A 24,435-nucleotide genomic window follows, 5' to 3' on the forward strand; every position below is an offset into this window, starting at 1 on the left:
TCTAGTTGCTTTGTATTTTATTACTTTTCTCGGAGTTATTTTAGCTCTATTGAAGCCTGTTATAAATTAGCGCTTTGTAAAGATTTTCCAGTTCAATATTAAATCATTAAATCCAACTTTATAAAGAATATTATAGAGAAAGAATAAGAGTTTTGCAAGTTTTTATAAAGTTTATAGATGAAGTTATCAACTGGCTGTCAGGCTGGTTATCCAGTGTTCTGGAGAACGTGGGTTGCGCATGGCTGTAACTTGAGTTGAATTGGTCCTTCGCAAGTATTTACTGATCTACAAGTTGGGCAATTTCCGGCTTGTACGTCTCTTGATGTTTGTTCAGAACATATACAATTTCCGTATTAGCACCTACCTTATCAGAATACTTACTTCACCAGGTACATATTTTCTCATGAAGTTATTAACCAAATATGCGAATCCATCGTCAGGGAACTCAGAAAGGTAAATGTTGAAGCTTTTAGGTACTTAATGTTTATCTGTAAACTGTCAATCTGCGGTTGTTTTTAGTAAACATAAACAAATAAGGGGTTACAGGCCTAGATGAAAAATACTGGCTAGATATGGCCTTGAGATCTATCTGAATATGAACTAAACTATAGCACTTTATATGGATATTTATAGGGAAAACGTCACGTAACTATGAGGCACGAAATAGGAGCGTGCCAGTAAGAGATCAAGAAAGATCATAACCGACTAACATATCGAACGAATTGCTCTTGAACGCCCGGCGAGTGGCTGGAAGAGAGCCGACTCAAATTGTCAGGTTGAGAAAGGTGCGCGGTGGAAGTGTGTGTGTGTTTGTGTGAGGGGGGGTGACTTGGGTGGAGTAAAATTTAAGAATAAGAACCGCTCTGCACATCATAAAATTGTTTGCTCCAAAACCGTTTCGGTGAATCGCATACCTAGAGTAGTAAGACAGAACGCACTAAGAGCTGCTAACCCACTTAATGCCCTCCGGGCTTTACTTGTTTATCTCATTTCTGAGGACGAAAAATGAAAAGGGTCAGACGAAAGACAGATCAAGTTAAAAATCAAATAAAAAAGGCAACAGGACTAATATAATTGCTACAAAATTTGTTTGAGAGCAATTAAACGATAATTGCCCTAGCTTACTTAAGAGAGGCTTACTTAAGTGAATAAATAATTTGATCTCGAATAAAGCTTCTTTTTGTAAACAGCTATTTTTTCCTGCTTCCCATAAAGAATTTCTGTTTTCGCTTAACGTGAAATTTATTTTCTGAAAGAAACAGCAGAAACAACAGATGTGAAAATATCCAATATTTTTAAAGGTTATTGCGTATTTTAATTAATAAAAATTGCAACATCAAGTAATGCCTGAGCCACTGTTTTTAAGCAGTTATAAGCAGTAGCGAATTATTATTTCAACACTTTGCTATCTCAGCATATCAGCTCCTATTTTTAATTTTAATCCCCGATTTTCTCTTTTATTTGAATTCCATTTTTTTAAATAGTATCCATGCAAAAAATGTTCTATGGTTTTAGGAAATGAATCTTTAAAATTTTTCCACCTCCATTTTCTGGCTTCCTTATCGTTCAATTTCATTTCTAAAATGGTCTCAGCAGAATGTCAAGACATTGAACTTTCGAAGTCAATAGTATAAATCAATACAAAAAACTTGAATCTGAATTTTTGTGACATTAGATTGTCATGTTTTCTTGACATTTTCCCTAAGTCTTAGGTAGTATGGCGGCAGTTCCGAAACAATTTGATTGACATGATCAAATTAGTTTTTAATCAAAAGACTCGGAAAATTCGATGAAAACCTGGTAGCATCAAATCTTGTGTCATTGTAGATTATTCTTTTCTTCGCAGCTGTATATAGAATGTCACTTTGAAACTCATGCACGTGAGTACATATCCCTATAAAACCTACATCCTTCTGAAACCATATCGCTATAAAATGATGTTTCCACCGAGCGAAATAAATTTAGTATTCAAACCTATCACGTTTTTCTGAATCTATTGTCCAATTTCTTAGGGGTCACTTTACTTACTCAACCTACAGCAATATTGACTAAAGTAAGGAAAAACTCTGATTTCTCATTAGCCGCCATCAATGCTGATTTTGATATAGTTATTTGAACGCTCTCCCTGGGCTGACAACAAACAATTCACCTGGTAATAATACGCCACAAGCCCTCAGTTAATCATACACGGATCATACGATATCAAATCACTTAATAGATAATGGATTCAATAGAAAATGTGAGATGGGTTATCCTTTGGGATGGAATTGTGTTATTAAAATAAAATTTGTTATATAGATTATGATGACCGCCTCCCTTTCATTGCAGGCAGCTGCTTTGAAAGCTTGCACTTGTGTTGTTTTACTGTAAAAGAAGTCACATCGTTCATTTTTGGACAGTGACACCACACAAGGATTGTATATGAAAAATGCCTGGTGTCATACATGATTGTACCTTTCATTACTTTGAAGTTTGAAGCGGGTCGACTGTTTCAGAATGTTCAAGACAGATATTTCAGATTTCTCAAAATTATTGACGGGTGGTGGGTGTGGTGGCTAAGCTTAAAACTAATCTCTACCTGCCTGCAAATTCCCACAATTCCACCCAACTAATCTTTGCCGCAATCAGATTAAACCCCTGCTAGCTACCATAAATTTCAGTTCAAAGGTTTGCACTTCTACAGGCACAGCGGCCATCAATTACAGATTAAATTGTCCCGTGTCAACCTGTCGGGCATTGGACTCACAAGTTTACGATTGGTGTTAGCAATTTGCTGCAGAGTTTGAAAACAAACGTTGTATATTGATAGTTTTAGAACTTGAATAAGGTAGTCATAAGGCCGTTAGGGAATTTTTGAGTTTCAATCCAACAGGACTAGAAAGCGGTGACCGGACAATAGATCGATAACAGTAAATTTGTGCGAGATAGAAAATTGAACATTATCTTATTAGCTGTAATTAAGCGCTACTTTAAAGCTTATTGGTGCAAATGTACCAATCCTCGCGAGCTATGCCTCAGAGACCCGCGCTACTTGGTATGAATCTATCACAACCGAACATGTTATAGGTGGTAGCATTTGTGATCACTCAAATCTGATTGCCCAATGCAAACTTGAATATTTTTGCTTCCGATCTACTGTCCTTCGCAGCCAGATAGCAGTATTGACTTGACACATCCGTACGAAATTCCCATATCGGTTTTCTATCGAAAACTAAGTGAAAAAGTTTGCGGTGAAAACAGGCAATCAGAAATTAGTCGACGAAAAGTTCATCTTGACATAGAATAGCATGTAGCGGCAAAATCGAGGCTGTAAAAAGCCCAATTTCTATTCAGCTACAGCTGTTCATAAGCAATTTAATACAAGACCGATATTACTAAAATTTACGACCTGTAATCAAGACCAGGAAAATACTCGAAGGTGGTCACTGACATTAAAATTCCTTCCACGGCGAGAACTTCACATGTAATCACTGCTTTCCGTTACCCAATTTCCAAGATAATTAACAGAATAGACACAGCTATATATTACACTAGAGAGTAGGAGTGGTCAGACAATTAGTACATATCTCGTTCAAGGGCATTCATGTTTTGATTTATTGCTTTATTAAGAGACCTTTTGCTACACATGGTATACTTGCAGAAGAAACAACTCTCCGGCATTTCAATTTGAAACTATGGCCTGTTTCAAGCAAAGATGTCTCCTCTAAAAATTCTAAAAATCACAGTTGTACCGCAACCTCAGGTTCTGATGTTCAATTAAAGCACAAAACAGAGGGGAACTTTTTACCAGTCACAATCCAAATTACAAATAATTGTTCAGACATTGACTAAATGTATGAGTGGCATTGGATATCCATCGTATATATTAGAAGAATTTTCGATCTTTCGATGAGGATTTTGCATTTCAAATGTTGAAAACAAAGATCAAGGTGTGAGCACTCAGCTTAATACGCAGAATTGTTCCAAATTGTAAATACATTTTAGAAACAATTAATCATTGTTATCTCTTGTTATTTATTCAACCATAGAAGCCTACTATACCATTTGGTACTTCACCACTTTAGAAATTATTTGGCAACTTTGCTTCATCTATCAAAAAAAATTTCACAAAAAAAAACATTTTAAAAGCTACGGTTAAAATTCAAACATAGCTGACAGATTGCAAGAAAATAGCTGCAGAGTAGACCCTGCGGGCGTAAAAGATAAAAATTAGACCCAAAAACAGAACCTTCAGTTTATTTAAATAATTGCGGCTTTGCCGAAATTTTGATTTAGAAATTAAAATTTGACAACTTATGTATTGTTTCTATTGTCTGTCCTGATATTAAACAGGCGAACTCGCATGAATAAAGAGTGAAAAATTACGTCACTCACGCAATTCAATCGAAATTGTATGAACGAGCGAGCAAGAGGCAGACTTGCAGTGAGCGCGACGACTATGTTCGTAACAAAATCTTGACAAGAAATTTGAAAAACCCAAGAGAAGGCCAATAATAGCTGGCTATCGCAGCTAAAGAAAACCCTAACCTTAAGGTTCCACATGGCATCGGTATCTTGTAGATTTTCCGAAGTTCATGTTTCGTTAAATTATATGGGATAGAGAGAACTTGTCTTGATCTTTTTGATTAACAAGAGAAGGCAAAATTGCGAGGAATATTGTAAAATAAAAAGCTTAGTTGGGATCAAACACCGGAATCAACCAAAAAGATTTCAAATTTTACAACTAGTTGAGGAAAGCAAATTTGAAAATGAGCATTTACATATAAGCTCTAATTAAAAGATGGCAAATTTAGCAAGCAACGTGAAATAGCTAGCAATAACAGAAAATTCTGGAAGAGTAATAATTAAAGTAAAAAATGATTTAGAAAATTATGGACACAGTGAACAAATAAGGTGAAAACAAGCCGAAGGTTCGTCAATCTTCAAACTTCAATAAGTGCAGTAAAAATATGTAGCTAAAAATGTTTAAAAAATGCTAGAATAACTTGTTCTAACAAAAATAAAGCAAACAGCTAACAAAGTTAGTGTAAAATGTTCACATGTGCATAAAACTCTAAACCTCAACAACTCGAAAAAAGAACTGAATTCAAGAAACCCTGAAATTAAAATAATCCACGCTCGTCGGGCTTTTTAATGATAATACTTGGCTGAACAAAAAATCAGTTTAGCATATAGTTACTCAGCAACTAAATGGTATCGGAACAATCATATTCTAACCCACTAGAGAGTACGAGCATGTGGATATACTAAATTTGTAAGAATTTGTAAAAGAATTAAAATTTATTCATTCTCAAGTGCACTCATTGATACAAATCACTGGGGGAATTTCATAGCAGTCATCTTATTTGCTATGCCCTTACCTAGAGCTTATTCAAAAAAAATAATTTCAGGACAAAAAAGATATAATTTCATCACCTTGCCACTGTGATCAATAGCACAGGCCAATGCAACGTCGGTTTTCAGAGCAAAGAAATTATTCTCATACAAATTTCGGACTATCTTTTATTGGAGTCTGATCTTTTGACATTTTGATTTCTCATATATAAATGAATTCTCTGCTGTGGTATAAGGCACTCCGTGTGTTTAAGCCGAGCTGAGTTGTATGCTGATGAATATCTATAGTTTACCGTGGAGGGTGATCCAAATGCACAGACAGCTATGACGAAGAGGACGTTGAAGACAGCGCTTCCGATGATGGTACCGATGCCGACGTCCACCTCGTTAGAGAACAGCATTCCTATCAATGAGGTGAACAACTCAGGGGCACTTCCACCCGCAGCCATGAACGTAGCTCCGGCCACATCCTATAACAAACACACCAAAGGCATATGTAGGTAAACTGAACGTAGTAATCACTTGAATAGTCAACCCAGTCCGAGCGCACTGGGATACGGATGGAACGATGTGCAGGGGATTGGGATTGTGGGGTTGATATGGTGCAAGGGGTAAAAAGCGGGGGACTCTAAGAACCGCCCTTCACGCCATGAATTTATGTCTCTAAAACAGTTTTGGTGAATCGCATACTTAGAGTCTAGTAAGCTGAAAGGCTCTACGAGAAATTAACACCTTCCGGGCGTTGTTTATCCCGTTTTTGAGGATGAAAAGACAAAAAGATTAGACAAAAAATTGGTCACGCAAAAAATAGTATAAAAGACGACAGGAATAATATAATTGACTGACTTTGTTTGAGAGCAGTTAATCACCTCGTTAATTACTAATGATACTAAGGATAACAATCTGAAAACATTTCTACTTCGACAATTAAGATTAAATTCAGTAGGATACTGGAAAAACCAAACATAGCTGGCAGATTGCCAGAAAATAGCCGCAATAGCTTCGTAGATCTGCAGTCTCAAAAAAAGAGTAAAAAAAGACAGACCAAAAAAATTCGTCTTTTCATTGAAGGCTGATATGTTATATATATTTTGATTAAAAATCTGTATAAGTATTTGATGCCTCCATTAGCTGCTCTCAAATAACCTTCATTTAGAGTGACACACACCCATTTGACCATATCTCTTTGAATTAAAGTAAATTAAAGTCAATTTCAAAGTGAGGAAGTCATTTTTGAGAGTGAGGTAAGTCAAGTGTGACCAAAAACTTAATCACTCGAATGAACAAAAAAACTCACTCCACCAAGAGCGAAAAATGACGTCACCCACGCAATTCAGTTGAAATTGCATGAACGAATGAACAAAAAGCAGACTTGAAGTGGTTGTGACGTCATATGGTCGTAACAAAAATCGCGACAACGAAATAAAAAAACATAACAGGACAAGTCCTGACGTACAATTCAAAGAATTTTCATTGACTTAACAAAAAACTAGACCCAGAACGGACTATGAGTGAATTGGGAAAGGCCATTAAGAAAAAAATCGGATCCAAAAAATCGAAAAAATAGTGAAAAAAAATAAAAGTGAAATTGCCGCATGTGAACAAAAAACCACTAGCGAGAGAGCGAATTTTTGTTCAAACACCGTTTTCTCACTCTATTTTAAAATTAGAGCGAAAAAATTCCATGCCAAAACAACTCGCTTTTTCGCTCAATTTCCTTTTTCGGCGTGACCAAAATCACTACTCCAATTTGACTTCAAAAATGATAAAAATGTGTGAACAGATCTTAAAAAAAACATAGCCGGAAGAATTCCGGAAACGACTCGAAGTGGAAATTCATTTAAATGCCGTCCAACTAATCAGACAAAACGTGCCTCCACTAATGTGTTTATCTTGAAACAAAACAAAAAAAACAAAAAAAAATAAAAACAATAAAATCAAATCTGTAAATAAAATATGATTACTAAAAAAATCTGAAAATTTGTTATAACTTGAGATCCCGAAACAACTATCTCTACCAAAATTATTTCATCAAAACAACTACTACTTAGAAAAACCATTTATGTGAATATTTTAAAAATACTCGAGTCCAAATTATGAAACAAAAATCTTAACAACTTGCAATAAAAAACTGAAAAAATTTAATAAATTTTTTAATATTACCATAGCATAAAAATCCAAAGATAAATTCCTTTCAGCCAATAGGGTATCCAGATGTTTGCAAAACAATAGGCAAGTCATAATAGGCTAAGAAACTTGTCTAAAAAACCGAAAAAAACGAAAAACCAATAATAAAGAAAAAATAGTTCCAATTTTTGCCATTTTTCTCAACAAAAAAGTAATTCCTATCCACAAAACTGTAACCAATCGTTATCTAAAGTTTGCTCAAGTAAAAGGAGTCTTTCCAATACCCAAACGGAGCTAGTAAAACAAAACAATCGTCAAAAAACGCAAAAATAAGCCCGAAAATCAGCAAAATACATGAAAATACTCCAAATTAGCATTAAACTCAAATTAACTACTTTAGACCTTCAATTCCTATCAAAACAAGCCTAAAACTAATACAATATCATAATCAAACCTCATAACCATCGTAAGTTGCAAAAAACTGCTTTTAAAAGCCGCTCGTGAAAAAAATTTCGCTAGCTTAGAGAAAATTTTTTCACACATAAGTTTCTCGCTCTCTCAAAAGCAGCGCTATGAACAAAAACCACTCTTTTTTCGCTCCGCTCTTCACTTTTATTCAGCTCCAAAATCACCCCATATTTTTTCACGCGTTTCATTTCCCGCTTCAAAAATCACTCGAATAAAATTGATTAAAAAAGGACTTCTCCAATACTCCTCTTCGAGTCGCAATAAAAAGACAGCGCCCCAATACAATTCAAAATCTTTGAATTGTGAAAAAAATTAGGAGCACTATAATAGCCGGCTGAGAAAAATCACTCCAATAAAATTGATTAAAAAAGGACTTCGAGTCGTAAAAAAAGACAGCGCCCCAATACAATTCAAATTCTTTGATTTGTAAAAAAAACCAAGAGAAGGCCAATAATAGCCCCAGCTATCGGTGTGCGGCTATTAATAATATAAGCTTTGTCCCTGATACGTGAGCTCAGAGTAGTCACTAATTGAAAAATTTAGATGGTCAAAAATGTTCTCCAAGAGCAATCAAACATCACGCTCACGCATGCTTTACTTTTCCTTGAGGTTAATTGTGCTGGCTTTAAAAGGTGTTTCTGAAGTTTTAAATGTTGTTGGATGCGGTTAATTAGTTTCTTTACCGATTTAGTAATTTCATTTTTCTGATTATAATAATTGATTGGGATTGAACAGTCATTTTTATTTAAATAAACTCGGCTTAAGTCAAACTCCTTATTCTATATAAGCTGTGTTATGATGATATATTTATGTATTTCTTTCATTCAGATCAGCGTCATCAGCTACCACTTTACTGCGCAGGCATCTACTTTTTATATAATGGAATTAATGGAAAATCTTTCTTGATTCATTTTTCTGCCTCTACACCCAATTCAACTGCTCCATTCGTAAGGAACTACAGAGCAAAGCTCACATCAATAACATCATCTTCTGCTTCCAACGTCGGTTCCAGTCAAATTGGATTGCCGGAAATTATAGAGTTGTGTTGGATTATAGCGAAGGAAGTTAAACATGAGAAAACAGATGATAATTGAACCATTTTCAACAACTGAACTGTGCAAACAGGGAAAAAAAATTAAATTAAGCTATATTTTATGGCATTTATAAGCACCAGCCAACTGTTTTACGCGTTAGTATCAATAAATATAGAACAGCTACATTCCAAATCTATGAAATTCAGCAAACGATATCCAAGGCGTGCTTAAACACGTATCGTTCAAGCTAATTTAAACTCAGTTGGTCGAGGTAGCCTGAATCAAGTGCCCCTCGGATTAGGCCTTTTTTAAAAACAAAAAAGCATAATTCTTTTTATAATGCTACTGGAGCAATATATCAGGTCGAAAAATGACAAATTTGAACAACCGCAGCCACAACTGACTACTTTTCCAAGTTTTCGAAGCTATAGTCTTATCAATGTGTGCAGAGCATTAAGATGAATTGATGCGTTAAACATTAAAAAGCGAAAAACAGCTGGGTAGCTCCCGAGCAGGTGACCTTAACTTTGTGGGAAAAATGCTTCCTGCTGTTTGTAGAAAAAAACGAAGGATTACTTTTATGATAAAACTTTTCAGCTATTTCGCAAACGATAAACAAAACAATTGCTGAAAATTTACCAGAAACTCAATAGTTCGAGTGACAAATTCCCAAAAAAAATATATCTCAAAAGATATTTTAGAATGAAAATACTAAAAAGTTTCAAATCCCAGATCATTTCAATAAGAGCACAAGGACCTCGGAATTAAAAAAACGTGAATAATTGTACCGTTGTGATTGTCACACCAATAAACATTATTATGTGACCAAAAATCAAAGCTATGTAACATCGAAAATAAGTGTCAATTAATGCAATATGCAGATTATAAAATTTTTCATCCAAACATGATTTGATAGGGGCAAAAATGAATTGCAAAAAGCGTTGAACTCTCGTTATTGCCTATGAACTGCACAGTAACTCTAACTACCTGGAAAACAGCTCATTATTTTGTGCAAAAAATTTGAAGCTCTCCAAACTACCGATATAAAACTAAAAATAGGAAAGTGTTCCATTAAAATGAAACAATCAAATACCTGGGTGCACATATCAGCTTTCGTTTTTAAATGTGTTTTTAAAATCAATTCAAAATAAAAACTAAATAGGGAATGTCCTCTGACCGGAAGATGTGAAAAAGTTGAAGATGGGAAAAACGGAAATAAATAATTGGCAGTAGAATGCAAGTGCCAGTCGTGCAAAAATCTTCCCTCATTGAAACAAACAGCAAACAGAGTTTGAAAAATTTTACTTTCGAAATATTTTGCAAAGGACTCTACAGCAAATAAAGCGAGTCACCACTTTGAAAACCTATTAGACGCATTTAAGATCAAATTAGTTCAAATAAGAAAATCAGGAAAAATAAAAAACTGATGTCAGCAAAAACTTAAAAGTGTAGTTGATCGTACAATTTCAATATAGAGCAAATAAGAACTTAAATCACTATTTGACAGCGACAAAAACAAACCGGCTAACGGCGGAAAAAATTCTCTCGAACGATAGGTGGGGCTATTTATTCAGGGGCTGTAACCTAGATAAGTTTGTTAATAGGTGCAAAAACATCCCACGAGAAAAAATGAACTTGAAGACACACACGTTTACAGTAATTGCTTCAAATTTTGTTGGTGAGCAATTAAACATACGCTCAATAAAGCTCTTGAAAATTCAATTAGGAAGAACATAACAAAGGAGTTAATAGCTGACCAGTTAAAGATACTGAGAGTAAAAACTTCACCGAAGAATAAGGAAATACTGTTTTTAAAATGCTCTGCTCATTTTCAGACACCACTACGGAAAGTTACAATTACGTTTAGTCAGTTGAATCTGATTATTTTGTCAGAACAGATCAGTAGCTTTTTTATATGTTGCCATGTGAATTCTCTTCTTCTTTGTGCAATTATTATCAAGAAATAGATGGGTTAAATTAAAACTGCAAGCTGCGGAACACTTTCGGGACTTTTTTAATTAGAAAAATCTGTTTTTTTTTCAGATTTTCAAGGCTGGTAGTGGAAACATAGTAAACATTAACTCAAATTTTTTTCCAATTGCTGTGGTTATTTTTGCTATCTAACAAACTTCATCACCTCAAAAAAATAATTTTCCAAAACAGCAAATTAAGTTGAGTATCAGAAACAAATTATTCCAAACTAACAAAGACACATGTCATCTTTCGTAGCATTATTTTCATTCCAAATTTCCATTTTGCAAACAGACCTAATTTCTGTCAAAACAGCCCTAATTTCTGTCTTGTAAATCAGCCCTAATTTCTGTCTTGTAAAATGAAACGTTCTTATCTTCTGAATCAGACCAACTTTTTCAAAACTGAAATTTTTTAACCTTAACTTATTTCATGACCGCCGCAAAAAACCTGATTTTTAACATCAACTGGCTGCATTTATGGATTGGATATTTATAATTCTTCAGTATTCCTACTTCCAAATGAAAGGATAAAGGTATTTTTATGAATACCCATTAGCATTAGAAGTGGCAACTAAAACTGACAAATGAAATTAAAGTAACGGGCATTTGAAACTGGGTTTTATGCGTATATCCAGTTTCTATCTTTTAACATTTGTCAACTGCGTTCATTTTCGACTAAATTGCTGAGCAAACGCTATTTCAAACATTTTTGAGCAGAATGAGCGAAGGAACGCCAAAACCAATTATGTGTTGCTAAATTTTAACCACTAATACACGGGCCAGCTTTAAATAAGGTCCGCTGACCCATTTGACCAATTTTTTTGCCCCCACTTCTTTTTCGGCGTGACCAAAATCACCTCAACTTTTTTGAATTGTGAAAAACGGACGCAATAATAGACGACTAGTAAGATGACGCGGTTATTAAGCAAACACAAATTAGCCCACTAATCTTAGATGTTTTTTAACTACGCTTATCTGTAGTAAACTAAGCTGTTACCAATCAGAATAAACTACTCCGAATCATTCAATTGGCTCTTTTGTGAGGAATCCTGGTTATATTAAAATACAGCCCATTTCCGAGCTCATCACATGATTTTTGTCTATGATTTTTGTTCCGACCCCTCTTGAGGGGGGAGGAACTATATACTCAAATGGGTTTTTTTTGTTCAGTCAATTTTGACTGATCGATATATTCATCGTAGAGAGTTGAGACTGGTATCATTAGAAAGCTTGTCCAGCATAGAATATGGAATTAAAAAGATTTTTTTGATTTTCGTTTTTGACAGGGAGATATCGAGGTTTAAACTTTCGAGAAAATAGAGTGAATTCCGTTGATTTCATTCACCTTTTTTCGGAATTTTTGACTAAAATTTGGCCAATTTTGATAAAATTTAATGAAAATTTTCACGAAAATGTTGTTGATTTTACGTTTAAAGACAAAACACATTGTCGGCTATTTTTATTGAATTTTTTGTCACCAATTCCGGCTAAAAATTTCACAAAATTCAGACTTTTTCATCAAAAACAGCACGAAATAAGTTTCTTTAGTCCACCCTGATTAAATATGCAGGAAGTGCACACCCAAACGCCACTAAAACAATCTTTGTAGACTAAAAAGGGGGCTAATTCGACTTCAACTTCCGTTGAGAGTGCTCTGTAAATAAAACTTTGCCGTTTTTTGCTAACTTTATTCGTTGATTATCAAAAACGCAGCATTTACTTTTGATTTTTTAACGAACAAAATATCCATATCAATGACATTCCAAAATTAAATATTCTTAATGGTTAATCAACACTAGCAGGACTACTTATGTACCCATCTTGGACTGTTACAATCCAAAAAAAAATTCGCATTGTCATCAGTCGGTTTTTTATAAAAAAAAAATTCGATTTATAATATTTATATTAATTAAATAACAGAACATTTCAAATCAAAGCTCACTAGTGATAGGTCCCACTGGCTTCCTAATAAACTTGAATTTAATTTATCTAGTTGATTGCTTGAAAGCTTATGGTCGTTTTGACTTTTAAAATATTTGATTTTTAAACAAAAAATTGCTTATTGAAATCTGCCTCCATTTTTCTCTTACTTTGGTCAACTTGCAGCTTAGTGTCAGCAATCAAAGAGTGCTCCTTCTTTCTGCTGAATTCAAATTAAGTCTTTATTGTGGTTTTACGCCTTAAGTTATGGTGTTCTGGCTTTGATACTTCTAGATTTCACAAAGTTTTTTTAATTTTTAGGTATTTGCCCATTTTTCATGCTTTCTAATTGTGTCAAATTGTCACGTTATTTTCAGTTAAAATATCACATTTTTCGCGTTCAAAATAACACACAATTGATAATATTTAAATCCTTAAAGATATAGATTGTGGTTCTTTACTGCTTCGACAATACCTTCTCGAAGAATTTTATTGAATTTTTTGAAGTGTCGTTTTTACTTTGTCTTTTTAGTCGTATTTAATTTCCTGTACAATGACCCGGTTTGATTTGCGTTTCCTGGAAGAGTAGATGAGCCGAAGTTTTGATATTAGAAGATAGATAATGGCTTTCATGACTTTGAAAACAATTGTTTTCCAAAATGAAAAAAAAAAAACATTTCAATTTCGCAATTTTGTTCCTTTTATTGTCTGTTTGTTACCTGGTCTCGTTAATTAAATGTTTAAGATGCCATTTGTTGTCAAGGGAAGGTGTCAAAAAGGGATTGGTGTCACAAAATCTAATGTTTTTATTCGTTATGAATTTACTGGCATCTACACTGGTTTTTCACAAAGTAACTTAATTTTTGATTTTTGTCATATTTAACGTCCTTTTTGTAGACGTAAGATATGTTCTGGTTAATTGCAGGTTTCTAGGGCTTCCTTTGGAAGAATAAACGAACCTATTCGATTTTTTCATTTTGTATTTAATGGCTTTCATGTGTTTGGAAATAAATTTTTTTCAAAAAAAAACAAGTTTTACATAATCTTGCTTTTTTTCTTTTTGGTCTAATTGTTACCTAGTTTCATTAATGAAAGGTCACATAATACATTTCAAGGGAAAGCGTAAAAAGGGATTGATGTCACAAAATCTAATGTTTTAAGAGAATTCGTCATGACTTTACTGGCTTCCACACGTTTTTTTCAGAAAAAGAAAGTAAACGAATTTTTGATTTTTGTCATATTTGACTTTCTTTTTGTAGACGTAAGACATATTCAGGATAATTGCAGGTCTCAAGGGCTTCCTTTGGAAGAATGGACGAACCTATTCAACTTTTTCATTTTGTAATTAATGGCTTTCAGGTCTTTGGAAATAAATTTTTTTTGAAAGAAAACAAGTATTACTTAATTTTGCATTTTTTTTCTTTTTTGTCTGATTGTTGCTTTTTTTTATTAATGAGGGGCCACATAATACAGTATAGGTGATCGAAGAAGTTGCAATCGAACATATTTTGGGGGCCAAAGTATGGCTTTACGGCTTCCAAAGCATTTTCTGGCACGTTTTAATTGAATTTTAATTTGTTGTCTATTTGTTGTTCTTTTTGTAACTGCATAAAATCTTAATACAAGGAGTTCTTATTTCCCTTCTATAGAAGCATTGGTAATTGTAAACCTATCGGATATTTCAGTTGATTCCTAATGGTTTTCATTACTTTGAAATTAATTGTTCTTTTTTAAAAAATTCAGCGAATTTTCTAACTTTAGTTTCTATTCTTTTTTGTCTAATTGTTAACAAGCTTTATTATGAACTGGTGAATAACCATTCTTTTCTGGTGAATTAAAAGTTATTTTGTTTGTTTTCAGTTTTATCTGACGCTATTTTGACTTTGTTATTAAGTTTTGTTTTTTAAAATGAACATAGTTTTTTTGATGTAATTAATGTTTGTTGTTGTTGTTTGATTTTGCCGTTCGTCTTCGCTCGCTTTCTTAATATCGGCATATCTCATCAATCTAATGCATCATTTTTTACTCCACTGAGTTATTTGCTTTGTAGGCTATCTTTTCGTTCATACAACAGTTTTTTTTTTGAAAAATACTTGAATTTTTTGTGTTTTTCTCGCTGTTCCTCATTTGGTAGACAATTATGCCAAAATTGTGGATGAGCGGGGTCGGAACCTTATGTGCGATCGCACATTACCGAGCCGCCTTGTTTCAGTAGAAACTCAGAACAAAATAGATATAGTAAGGCTGCAATGTTTCAACTCTCAACATCGTGGTTGAAAATTAGTAGAAAGAGAGGATAAAATAAAATATATCAACAGCAATTGAACTTTCGCCCTAAAAAATCACCAGAGCATCTTCAGCACATAAGGAATCGAGAACATGAAGTGATGCAAATATTGTTACAGTATGATACGAGAGGGTAATTAAAAATCTAAAACTTTCCGCATCGTTGCACAGGCACCAAAAAATAGGAAAACCAAAAAACTGCCTGTCTCTAGTTTTAAAAAGATCATATTTAAAAATTGCTGGAACACAATTCTAAAAAAAGTCTGCCTTTTCTTTTTGATTTCTTTATTTCGAACGTTCCTCAAAAACAGCTCGAGGAACTGTTTTACTTTCAATACTGTTCGTGTCACCCTTGAAGACACGAATTTTTAATTTTCAACCTTCAGGTCACTGTAATCTGAATCTGCATGATGTAAAATATGGAAACTATTATAGTTCACTCAGCTCAAAATGAAAAAAAAATGGCGAAACAAATTGCAGTGAACTTGCATTAAATGTAACACTAAAACTACAGTCAAGATCAAAAATCAGTTAGCTATTTTGAACTACGGGGGCACTAATGGTTCAAGTCGTACTGGTTAGAACTTGATATGCAAACGTGCTATAACGAGCCTCAGTTTTTATCACTTTTCAGTTTGCTTTATTCAGTAGCCTAGCTAGCTTCATTTGAGTTTAGTTTTTGCAGTCAGCGTTTTATGCATGTTTTGAATATTAAAACGTATAAGCCAAGAGGGCTGTGACATCAAACCTCGAGTTTCTTTTTTTCAGCTCTATTTTCCAAAACGCTCAACTAACAAACTTAATACCGCTTATCTGAACAAACTTAATATTTGAGATTAATTAGCAAATTCCTTGCATATGGATAAATTTAGTGGGACTAACCTCGGAGAGTTCTGTCTTCTCGATAATGACCTCGAGAGAAGCGACGAAGAACTCGTCGCAGATGATAGCCAGTGCAACGAAGGCGTACAGGGTGCCCATAATGTAGAAGGGGATGAAGGCCCGCTGAGCTGTGAGAGACCACGACTTGACAAGCTCCGGAGGATAGGTCTTAGTTGCCCACACTGTCGGATCTGAACAGCTTTCGTTCTCAGACGACGCTGACCCATCTTCCGTCTCTGAGTCGACAAGAATGTGTCGTGATTTGAACGACGCCAACTTTGCATGGCTGCCAGAAGCTAAGGACTCGAAGTACCGCCTGTCTGTGTCATCGTAACGGGAAGATTTTGATTGTAGCGAAAAATGTGGTAATAAATTGAAAAATCCATAACTGTAACTACCAAAACTAGCTTCTGAAAAATGAATATTTGCATTAGTGGAATCTAAGTTATCTAGAGTGGATTGTTTCGTTAACTGTGATTGCGTAGGTGATTCTGGCCTAAGATATGTGAGAATAATTAAAAATACTGAGGAAAATATAAAACCAACTGTAAAGATGTAAAGAGGGTCGTGGTGCTGCCGCTTGCGCGGAATTTTGAATCCTCCCGTTCGCCGCATTCGCAACATTTTCAGAGCCCAAACACGCTAACTGCCTACTCTGTAATTGGAGCTAAAAACACTTTTAATTATCACGCTTCAGAAATAACCTTTCAACTGATTTGAAAAAGTAAGAAATCATTCTGCTAAATCAAAGGAAGAGAAGTTAATAACTTGTGGTCAACAAGAAGGTGACGTACATAGAAATTACGTAATTAGACGTATGAAATACGCAATAGATGAGTAGTTCACTTGTTACGCAAGCCTGAGTTTACGTGTGATTCCCACATTCTCTGAATACGTTAATGCAATATTGAATGGCCGATAATCGTCAATTATAGCTGAGAAGTCCCTGCGATGATCAGATTGAAGAAACTAACTGTCAACGGGGAATCAATTAGGCCTCCCTGGTTGAAATAGCTAAAACAAGGAAAAATTTTTTGCTTTGAAATCTGTTCAACTTCAACAGCAGTAATCTAGAAGCAAGAGTTCATTACGTGCAATATAATCCATCAAAGTTCACAATTTATGTTTATATACAGCAAATATACGAACTAATGTAGAATTCGACAATCTGCATGAATTCAACTAAGCACATTATTCAATGTTGAAATTTTATTTTGACGTCATCAGGACCTCTTAATGTGAGAAAGATCTTAAGAAGCAGTCGTAGTTACGATAAAGAACAAGAAAGAAACAAGAGAAGTAAAACATTGATAGCAATCATAACGGTTCAGGGACGATGAAGGTTGTTCAATGCAAAATCAGTCTTAAGAGAAAATGGAAAAAAAATGCTAATTTCCAACACCAATCAAAAATTAGTTATCAATTCAATTGCTTTCATTATGAATCAATCCAATTACTCTTCAATATAATGATTACTAGAAGCAGAAAATTCAGCGACAATGAGCAGAATTGTTTTTATATTAATTTAAAAATTCAGCAGTAAATGCGACAGCGAAATTAATGACTTTTAACATGAAAACAGACGCTGATATGATGATATAGATGTTTTAGTACTTTTTATAATCAGAAAAGTGCGTGAAGAACTAATACGCTCCGCTGCGCAAACAAGATTTCAATTGTTTTTCAAGAATTCGTATTTCACGTCTGACCTCTGATAAACGTGGTGTGTTCCATGATTTAGAACCGGAATAAAAGAAAATTCTCCGTTCTGAACTTGAAACTGTACTCCAAAAATGGCGCCATGGAGACAAATATTACAAAAACTGCTGTAATATTCATTTTTTCAAAAAAAAATTGTTCTGACCCCAGTTTAAGGGGGACTATATACTCATACAGCTTTTTTGTTAAGTCAATTTCGTCCACTCGATATATTCATTGTATGGAATTGTGGGTGGCATCATTAAAAAGTTCCTCCAGCGTAAAATATAAAAGTAAAGATTTTTTTCAAATTCGTTTTTTCCAAGGATTTATCGAGGTTTAGAGTTTTGTGACCGATCTCCGTGTTTTTTTATTCACATTTTCCGTGTTTTTTTCAACCAATTTTTTTCAGTTTAATTAAAAGTTACTACAATCGTTATTGGTTTTACTTTTAAACAGAGGAGGGATGTTGAAAATTTCTTTTTTGGCCAGTTTGTCTAAACTTGCCCGTTTTTCCTTAATTTAACTGAAATGTATCAATTAAATTGTCCGTTTTTCGTTTACAATTAACTGATATGTATTCAAAATGCATCATTATCTAATTCGCAAATAGTCAATTCAACCCAATTGGCTTCTTTAATTGGTGAAAGTAAAACATGTTTTTATTTGATATCTAATGGCTCTCATGACTTTTTAAACATTTATTTGTAGAACGTAACAGTAACTTTTTGAACTCATATCTTTATCTGATTCCTGTCAACATATGAAAAGTTTTTGGTGATTTTTTCTTTGGATGACGGCTGCGACGGCTTCTCTCGCAAAATTGATTAGATTTTTTTAAAATTTCTTTAATCAGTATTTGCCGTCCTTTTGTAGTTGTTCAATTATTCCGGATAACGAAAGATCAAAATTCTTTCATCCATATGAATAAATGAACCAAGTACACGAATTCAGTTTATAGCTTTAAAATCATAACTTTCAAATCGAATAATTTCAAAAAACGAAGGGACTTTTGACACTACACTTTTTCTTCTTGATATTGTCATCATGGTACTTAGTCTTATTTTTGACAGCTCTTATCATTTTTTTGCTGAACTATACAACAATTTTCTGATGGTCATATGTTTTGGTTATATACTTAATGTCTCATAGTTTTTATGCTTTCAAAACTGTAAATTCGTAAAATTGTTTGTGAAATTTTGATTTCTTTGTATTTTTTGTACCTTTATGACTTAGTTTCACTAATAACAAGCCCAATTGCCCTCCTAAGGAGTAGCAAGATGGCCACTTTGTTCGATTTACAAGCTTACGTTTATGATTTTCGAAGAAACCTATTTTTATTAAAATCAATGAACTTTTGAACGTGATCACTTTTTATCTGACTTCTCTCAATATTTAACCACTATCTGCAAAAACAAATTGCGTCCTCTCTCTAGCGAGCTAAAAGTCTATCTTTATAAGTTTTTTCTTTTCAACTAATGGTTTATTGGCTTTGATTTTCCGCATTTGCATTTAACGAATGCAATTTCTGGAGATTGCGATGTGCCCGGTTTTAGAAGTTGCTTTTTTGTTACCTTAACCACAATATCACTCTGATAGGTGGGTCCTTTTTCCGCTGGAAGATTAGGAATTCTTAATGGAACCTATTTTAAGTTCTTAGTGAATTGATCATGGTTTTAACGGCTGCGACACCGTTTTCTTTTTAAATTATTTGATTTTTAAAATATTTGACGGACTTTTTCGTTATTTTTGTAGTCGTATGACATTTTATGGATAGCGCCATGCCTCAATTGCTTCCTCAAGAAATATAAAGGAAGAGGTTTCAATCGCTCCCGCTATTATACCTCAAGAGCAATAAATAAACGCATATTACCGAACCTCTTTGTTTAATTACATTTTCAACGGGTTTAAGCAGTGTTGCCCTGAAACAGCATCGAAATCAAATTGTACACTGGAAATTGTTTAACAAGAACAACGTAGCAGTGCATTTCCGTAGTTTCATAGAATTTACTCGAAAAAAAACAGCCACGAATGACTCTTCATGACCTTATTTGTAAATGAAACAAGCGCAAAGATAAAAAATGATTATTTTAAACGAAAAATCATTTCGATGGTTAATCTTTGACCAAAAAATTTCAGGTCTCAATAGAATTTAAAAACCAGCAATCAGCAGTACTTCACACAGAAATGTTGAAAATTTTTTTATAATTTAAGTCATCTAAAAACGTCCGCCAAACTTGCACTTCAAATTTGAGCAATATAAATATATATTTGTAATTAGAGATTCGCAGGGAAACTATTGCCTATTCAATAGCAAAACATACCCGGCAGATTGCCGGAAAATAGCCGCCGTTGATTCCAATAAGCATGATTGGGATTGAAAGAACAGAAGATATTGAAAAAAAAAGATTTTTGTACAAAAACATTTTTTAAGTCCGATTTATTTTGATGGCATTTCGTAGTTGAAGATAACGTACTTCTGTTTCTTAGAGAGAGGCTACAGGGGCTACTATCAATACCAATAAGCATTAGAGATGGTAACTAAGACTTATAGGAACGACGTTCAAATAGCGGGCATCTAAAATTGGGCTTTATGGGTTTATCCCGTTTCTACTTCTGACTTCAATTTTTTATACTGACTTTGTTCATTTTGAATTGCTTTGCTGAGCAACTGATGTTCAAAATCACTTTTAGCAGAATGAGAGAAGAGAGAAACTAGTCTAGAGAAGTCAAAAAGATATCACGCAAAATGTTGAAAAAGCGGCAAAATGAGGTAAAGCGAAAAATTTTTTTATTCGACGAAGTAAAAAAAAAAATAGGAGCGCTATAATAGCCGGCTGAGAAGATGAGGCGGCTATTAAACAATAAAAACCAAGACACGTCTTTGGTTCGGCATAAACAAAAAATATTTGAGCCATCGCCGCATTCACTCTCCAGCGCATGACAAAAAATATCCTGCCAATCTCTGTTTTGAAAATGCCAATTTCATAATATTAAACAGAAGTTATTTCGCATAAACTTAATTAACTTAAGTATTAATGAAGTACTATGACAAAATATTTACCGTGCAGAAACAAACTGTTGCATATAACAAACTGCGAATAAACAAGCAAGCAGAATTATTTTTCTGCATCAGTTTTTTGTTTTTCAGGGCAGAGAGCTGATATCAGTCTTTTAAATTTGGAAATGCACAGCAATTGCGGCAGCAATAGATACAAACTCAAAGTTACCGAGAAAATTTCTTATATTTAGACTTCTGGTTATAGCCGAGGCCAGCAACAATAGTGTAAAAAGTCGACATATGGTAGCAACTAGATATAACATGTATAGACAGACCAAACCAGTCATGAGATATAACAATTTGAAGACCCTAAAAGAAAATGTAGACTATATAATTCCGAGAAAATTAGCTTCAAATTGCAAACAATATACTAACCAAGGGTTCAGCGCCAAAACATACTTGATAGCTTTTCAAAATGGTCATTTTTAGCAGGCTGGGAAACAAGTAAAAATCAGAGCGGCTAATTTGAAAGACGGCACAGTCTACAGGAGACGCATGACGCGCGCACAAAAATAATGGCATACAAACGTAAAGAGACTCCGGGGTAAGATTGTTTATAACTAGCGCCAGTTTATATCCAACCAAATATCCAACCTTTATATCAGCAGAAACAGACCCCTTGTGGAGAAGAAAGGAGCAGTTAAATAATATTGAGCGAAGTGTTCCAATATAAACGTAGCCGAGGAGAGTGAAAAAGAGAAGAAAAAGCGATTGAAGGAGGAGGAGGAGGAAAGCCGTACGAAGAACAACAGGTAAAAATTGGGAAAGCCAACTGGAACAAATAGATTTGGAACTGAGATAGCAATTGGTTGCTGTTAGAAAACCAGAGAGAGTTGTATGTGGTGTGTGAAATAATGGTGGTTAAGGAAGTTTTGAACAGGCTCTATCTCAGAATAAGACATGGAGAATATTATAGAGAGTGATTTGGAGAGGGATTGGGGCTAAAGTGGCAATAGAAAATGAAATGGAGTGTGTTTCATTGTTACCAATCTGGGTCCGCAAACAATCATAGCCACAACAATAATAGCCAGTGTTGAAACACACTACATTATCATAATAATCACTACTTTCTCTCTCTCTCTCTCTTTCTTTCTCTCACTCGACTTAGTGTTATTGCCCAACAAAGAGGCACAAAGCAGCACCCACCCACGCCTCATTCCCTCTCTATATCTTATTTACCTTTTGCACATTACTTACTGACTTGGCAACCGTATTTATCGAGTATATTTATGACCACTGGTGCACCAATTCCCACTTGCATACAATATATATACTTACCAATAAATACCCTTTCATTTCTTTAACATGGGCAAAATTTGGAAAGGTAGAAAAGAGCCAGGTTGAGCTGAAGACGAGAGCTAAATTTAACCTGGCAAGCTGTGTAAACGACCCTCTTCCCCCTTTCACACGCTTAATCGAACGAATAACAAACTAAGCTGCACGTAGCAGGAATAAGTGATTACTTTTTCGGGTGGGGAGGGGGGTTGAAAGGTAAATTTTGAGATGGAATAGGGTAAAATTTACTGTTAACGGCAAAATTCTCTATTACTTAAGCAGCTGAGTTGTAAGTACAAAGTTCTCTCAATTTAGTGGGATTTTGGAAGGTAGTGTGTATGAATTATAGCCCCCTTCTCCCTCTCTCCAATTCTCAGTGGGCAAATGGGCTTGACAAGTGTTCCAATTTAGTCTTTGTTTGCATATGTATTTCCTAATTCCCTCTCCTAAGCTGTAATAAACCTTCCTGCACGCAGATTCCCCCTGGCAAATATCTTTTAGTTTAAAACCCGAAAACGAAACAACATCAAAATCAATAGCCGTGCTGGGTTAACTAGGCATAATTTATCTAGCTTCCATAAAAGTAGAAAGAAATAATACTCTGAAGGTTTCTTAGCCAAAACTGCTACAAAAAAGATCAATGGCGAATCTAAAAATCTCAACCAAGACTTAAAAACCGAATGAAACGAGCTTTTGACTTCAAATAAGTGAAACTGCATTGAGTTTCTACGTTGGTTAATCTAATTTAATTTCTTCTAAAACCTGATCAAGTTTCTAATTTAAGAAGCATGCTGTGTTCACAAATATATAACAGGACAATTTTCTGCTTACCAGATAAAAAGCTTAAACGGCTTTCAAATATGGAGCTCAAATTGGACATTTTATCGTAAATGCAAACACCAATTGCTCAGTATTGTGTCGTGAAACTAATTAGCACACAATAACCTGCAGGCACATATTGCTACGTCATCATCTTCTTGAATAAAGACAACTAATTGAGTCCTCGAAGATCAGTACACAATCCATTTCCAATCATCACAGTTCGTTAACCTTCGTAATGAGAGACAAAAGCAGAAATGCCGGGATCGTTTGAGGCACAATATCAATTCATAAATCATCAAAGAGGTTAAAAACGACAGTAACAGCAAAACACTCCAATTTGCTATCCAATTTGTTTTACTATCCAACCCAGCAGTTTTTAGTGGCGGTCAAACTGAACTAAGCACAGCAGCCAGGCACATTGTTTGAGACCCGGAGGGGGACGGGGTTACAAGGGCTGTGTTGTTGGATTTAAGGCAACAAAAAGACACAGCATGTGGTCGATTGAGAGAGATTGTTGAGGTTTAACTTAACCGGAGCAAATGTTGGGTAACAAACGCGGTAAGAGTGGAAAAGCTAAAGAGAAGGAAAGAGAGCGAGAAGAGAAAAGAAGTACAAGATGGGATAAGAAAAGAATTGAATGTGGCGACGGCGGCGCAGTGGTGGTAGAGCTAGCGGTGGTTGATTTTGGAATTCAAGTTGAATAGAGAATGAATATATTAAACGGCGGAGGGATTTAACTCAATTCTATCTTGCACTAGTAGCAGAGTAGTGTTGGTAGTACTAGTAGTGGTAGCAGTAGTAGTGGTACTAGCATTTAGCAGTAACAGTACTTGGTGCTCCTTGATTCTCTCTTTTAGCGGCTGCTACCCTCCACCACCACCACCAGCTTCCACTATTATTGCTGCGTGTTTCATTTCATTTCATTACCAATATTATTCACATACACTCTACACACAGTTCTGTACGTACATTGTGAGCATACATACCAACATAACATAGTATAGCACAACCAGCAGCAGGAGTTACAGTAATAGCAACACACCATGGCTCAATACCATTAATAAATTTGGCACAAAGCGCAAAAAAGATGAAAAAAGAGAATAATAAGGAGGAAAATATTCAATTGTGACAATAAAGCACACACACAACACACCAAACACACATATACGTGAACTCAACGGAGCATGAGAACACTTGCATGTTCAATCACCCTCATTAAGCTCACAGCAGACACAACATAACACATGTGAACAGAACATACCACTATAGACCACCTCCACCATAACTACAAACACCACCACCACCACCACCACCATCGCCGCAATAATATATTTCAACAATATCTATCTACAATACAGGACTACCAACACAATTCTATTTCTATCCTTTTTAGCTCTATTTTACCTTTCCTTTCCTTCTTTCTCCCCAACTCAGTGTTCTTCTAGGAGGCAGTTCAAAACGTTGCTTTTTGAAAATAAAAATATTCTGGTTGGTTCACACCAAAACAAAAGATTAAAAAGATCGGCAACAATGGCTAAGAAAACAAAAGAAATAA

The 24,435-nt window shown here is 34.7% G+C and overlaps 1 protein-coding gene across 1 annotated transcript in view; it reads right to left on the reverse strand.

Annotated features, from left to right (window-relative positions):
* LOC142334596 (sodium/potassium/calcium exchanger 2-like) overlaps positions 1–23,852 on the reverse strand; it is a 72,318-nt gene extending 48,466 nt beyond the window's left edge. Inside the window, exons 1-3 of the mRNA XM_075382759.1 lie at positions 22,890–23,852; positions 16,025–17,038; positions 5,628–5,804 (exon numbers count right to left, since the gene is read on the reverse strand). Of these exons, the coding sequence (XP_075238874.1) occupies positions 5,628–5,804; positions 16,025–16,648 (801 nt within the window). The 5' untranslated portion in view covers positions 16,649–17,038; positions 22,890–23,852. The remainder of the gene's footprint in view (positions 1–5,627; positions 5,805–16,024; positions 17,039–22,889) is intronic.
* Between the last annotated feature and the right edge of the window lie 583 nt (positions 23,853–24,435).

This window comes from Convolutriloba macropyga, chromosome 2 (genome assembly GCF_964194025.1).
Source record: "Convolutriloba macropyga chromosome 2, txConMacr16.3, whole genome shotgun sequence".
NCBI lineage: Eukaryota > Metazoa > Xenacoelomorpha > Acoela > Convolutidae > Convolutriloba > Convolutriloba macropyga.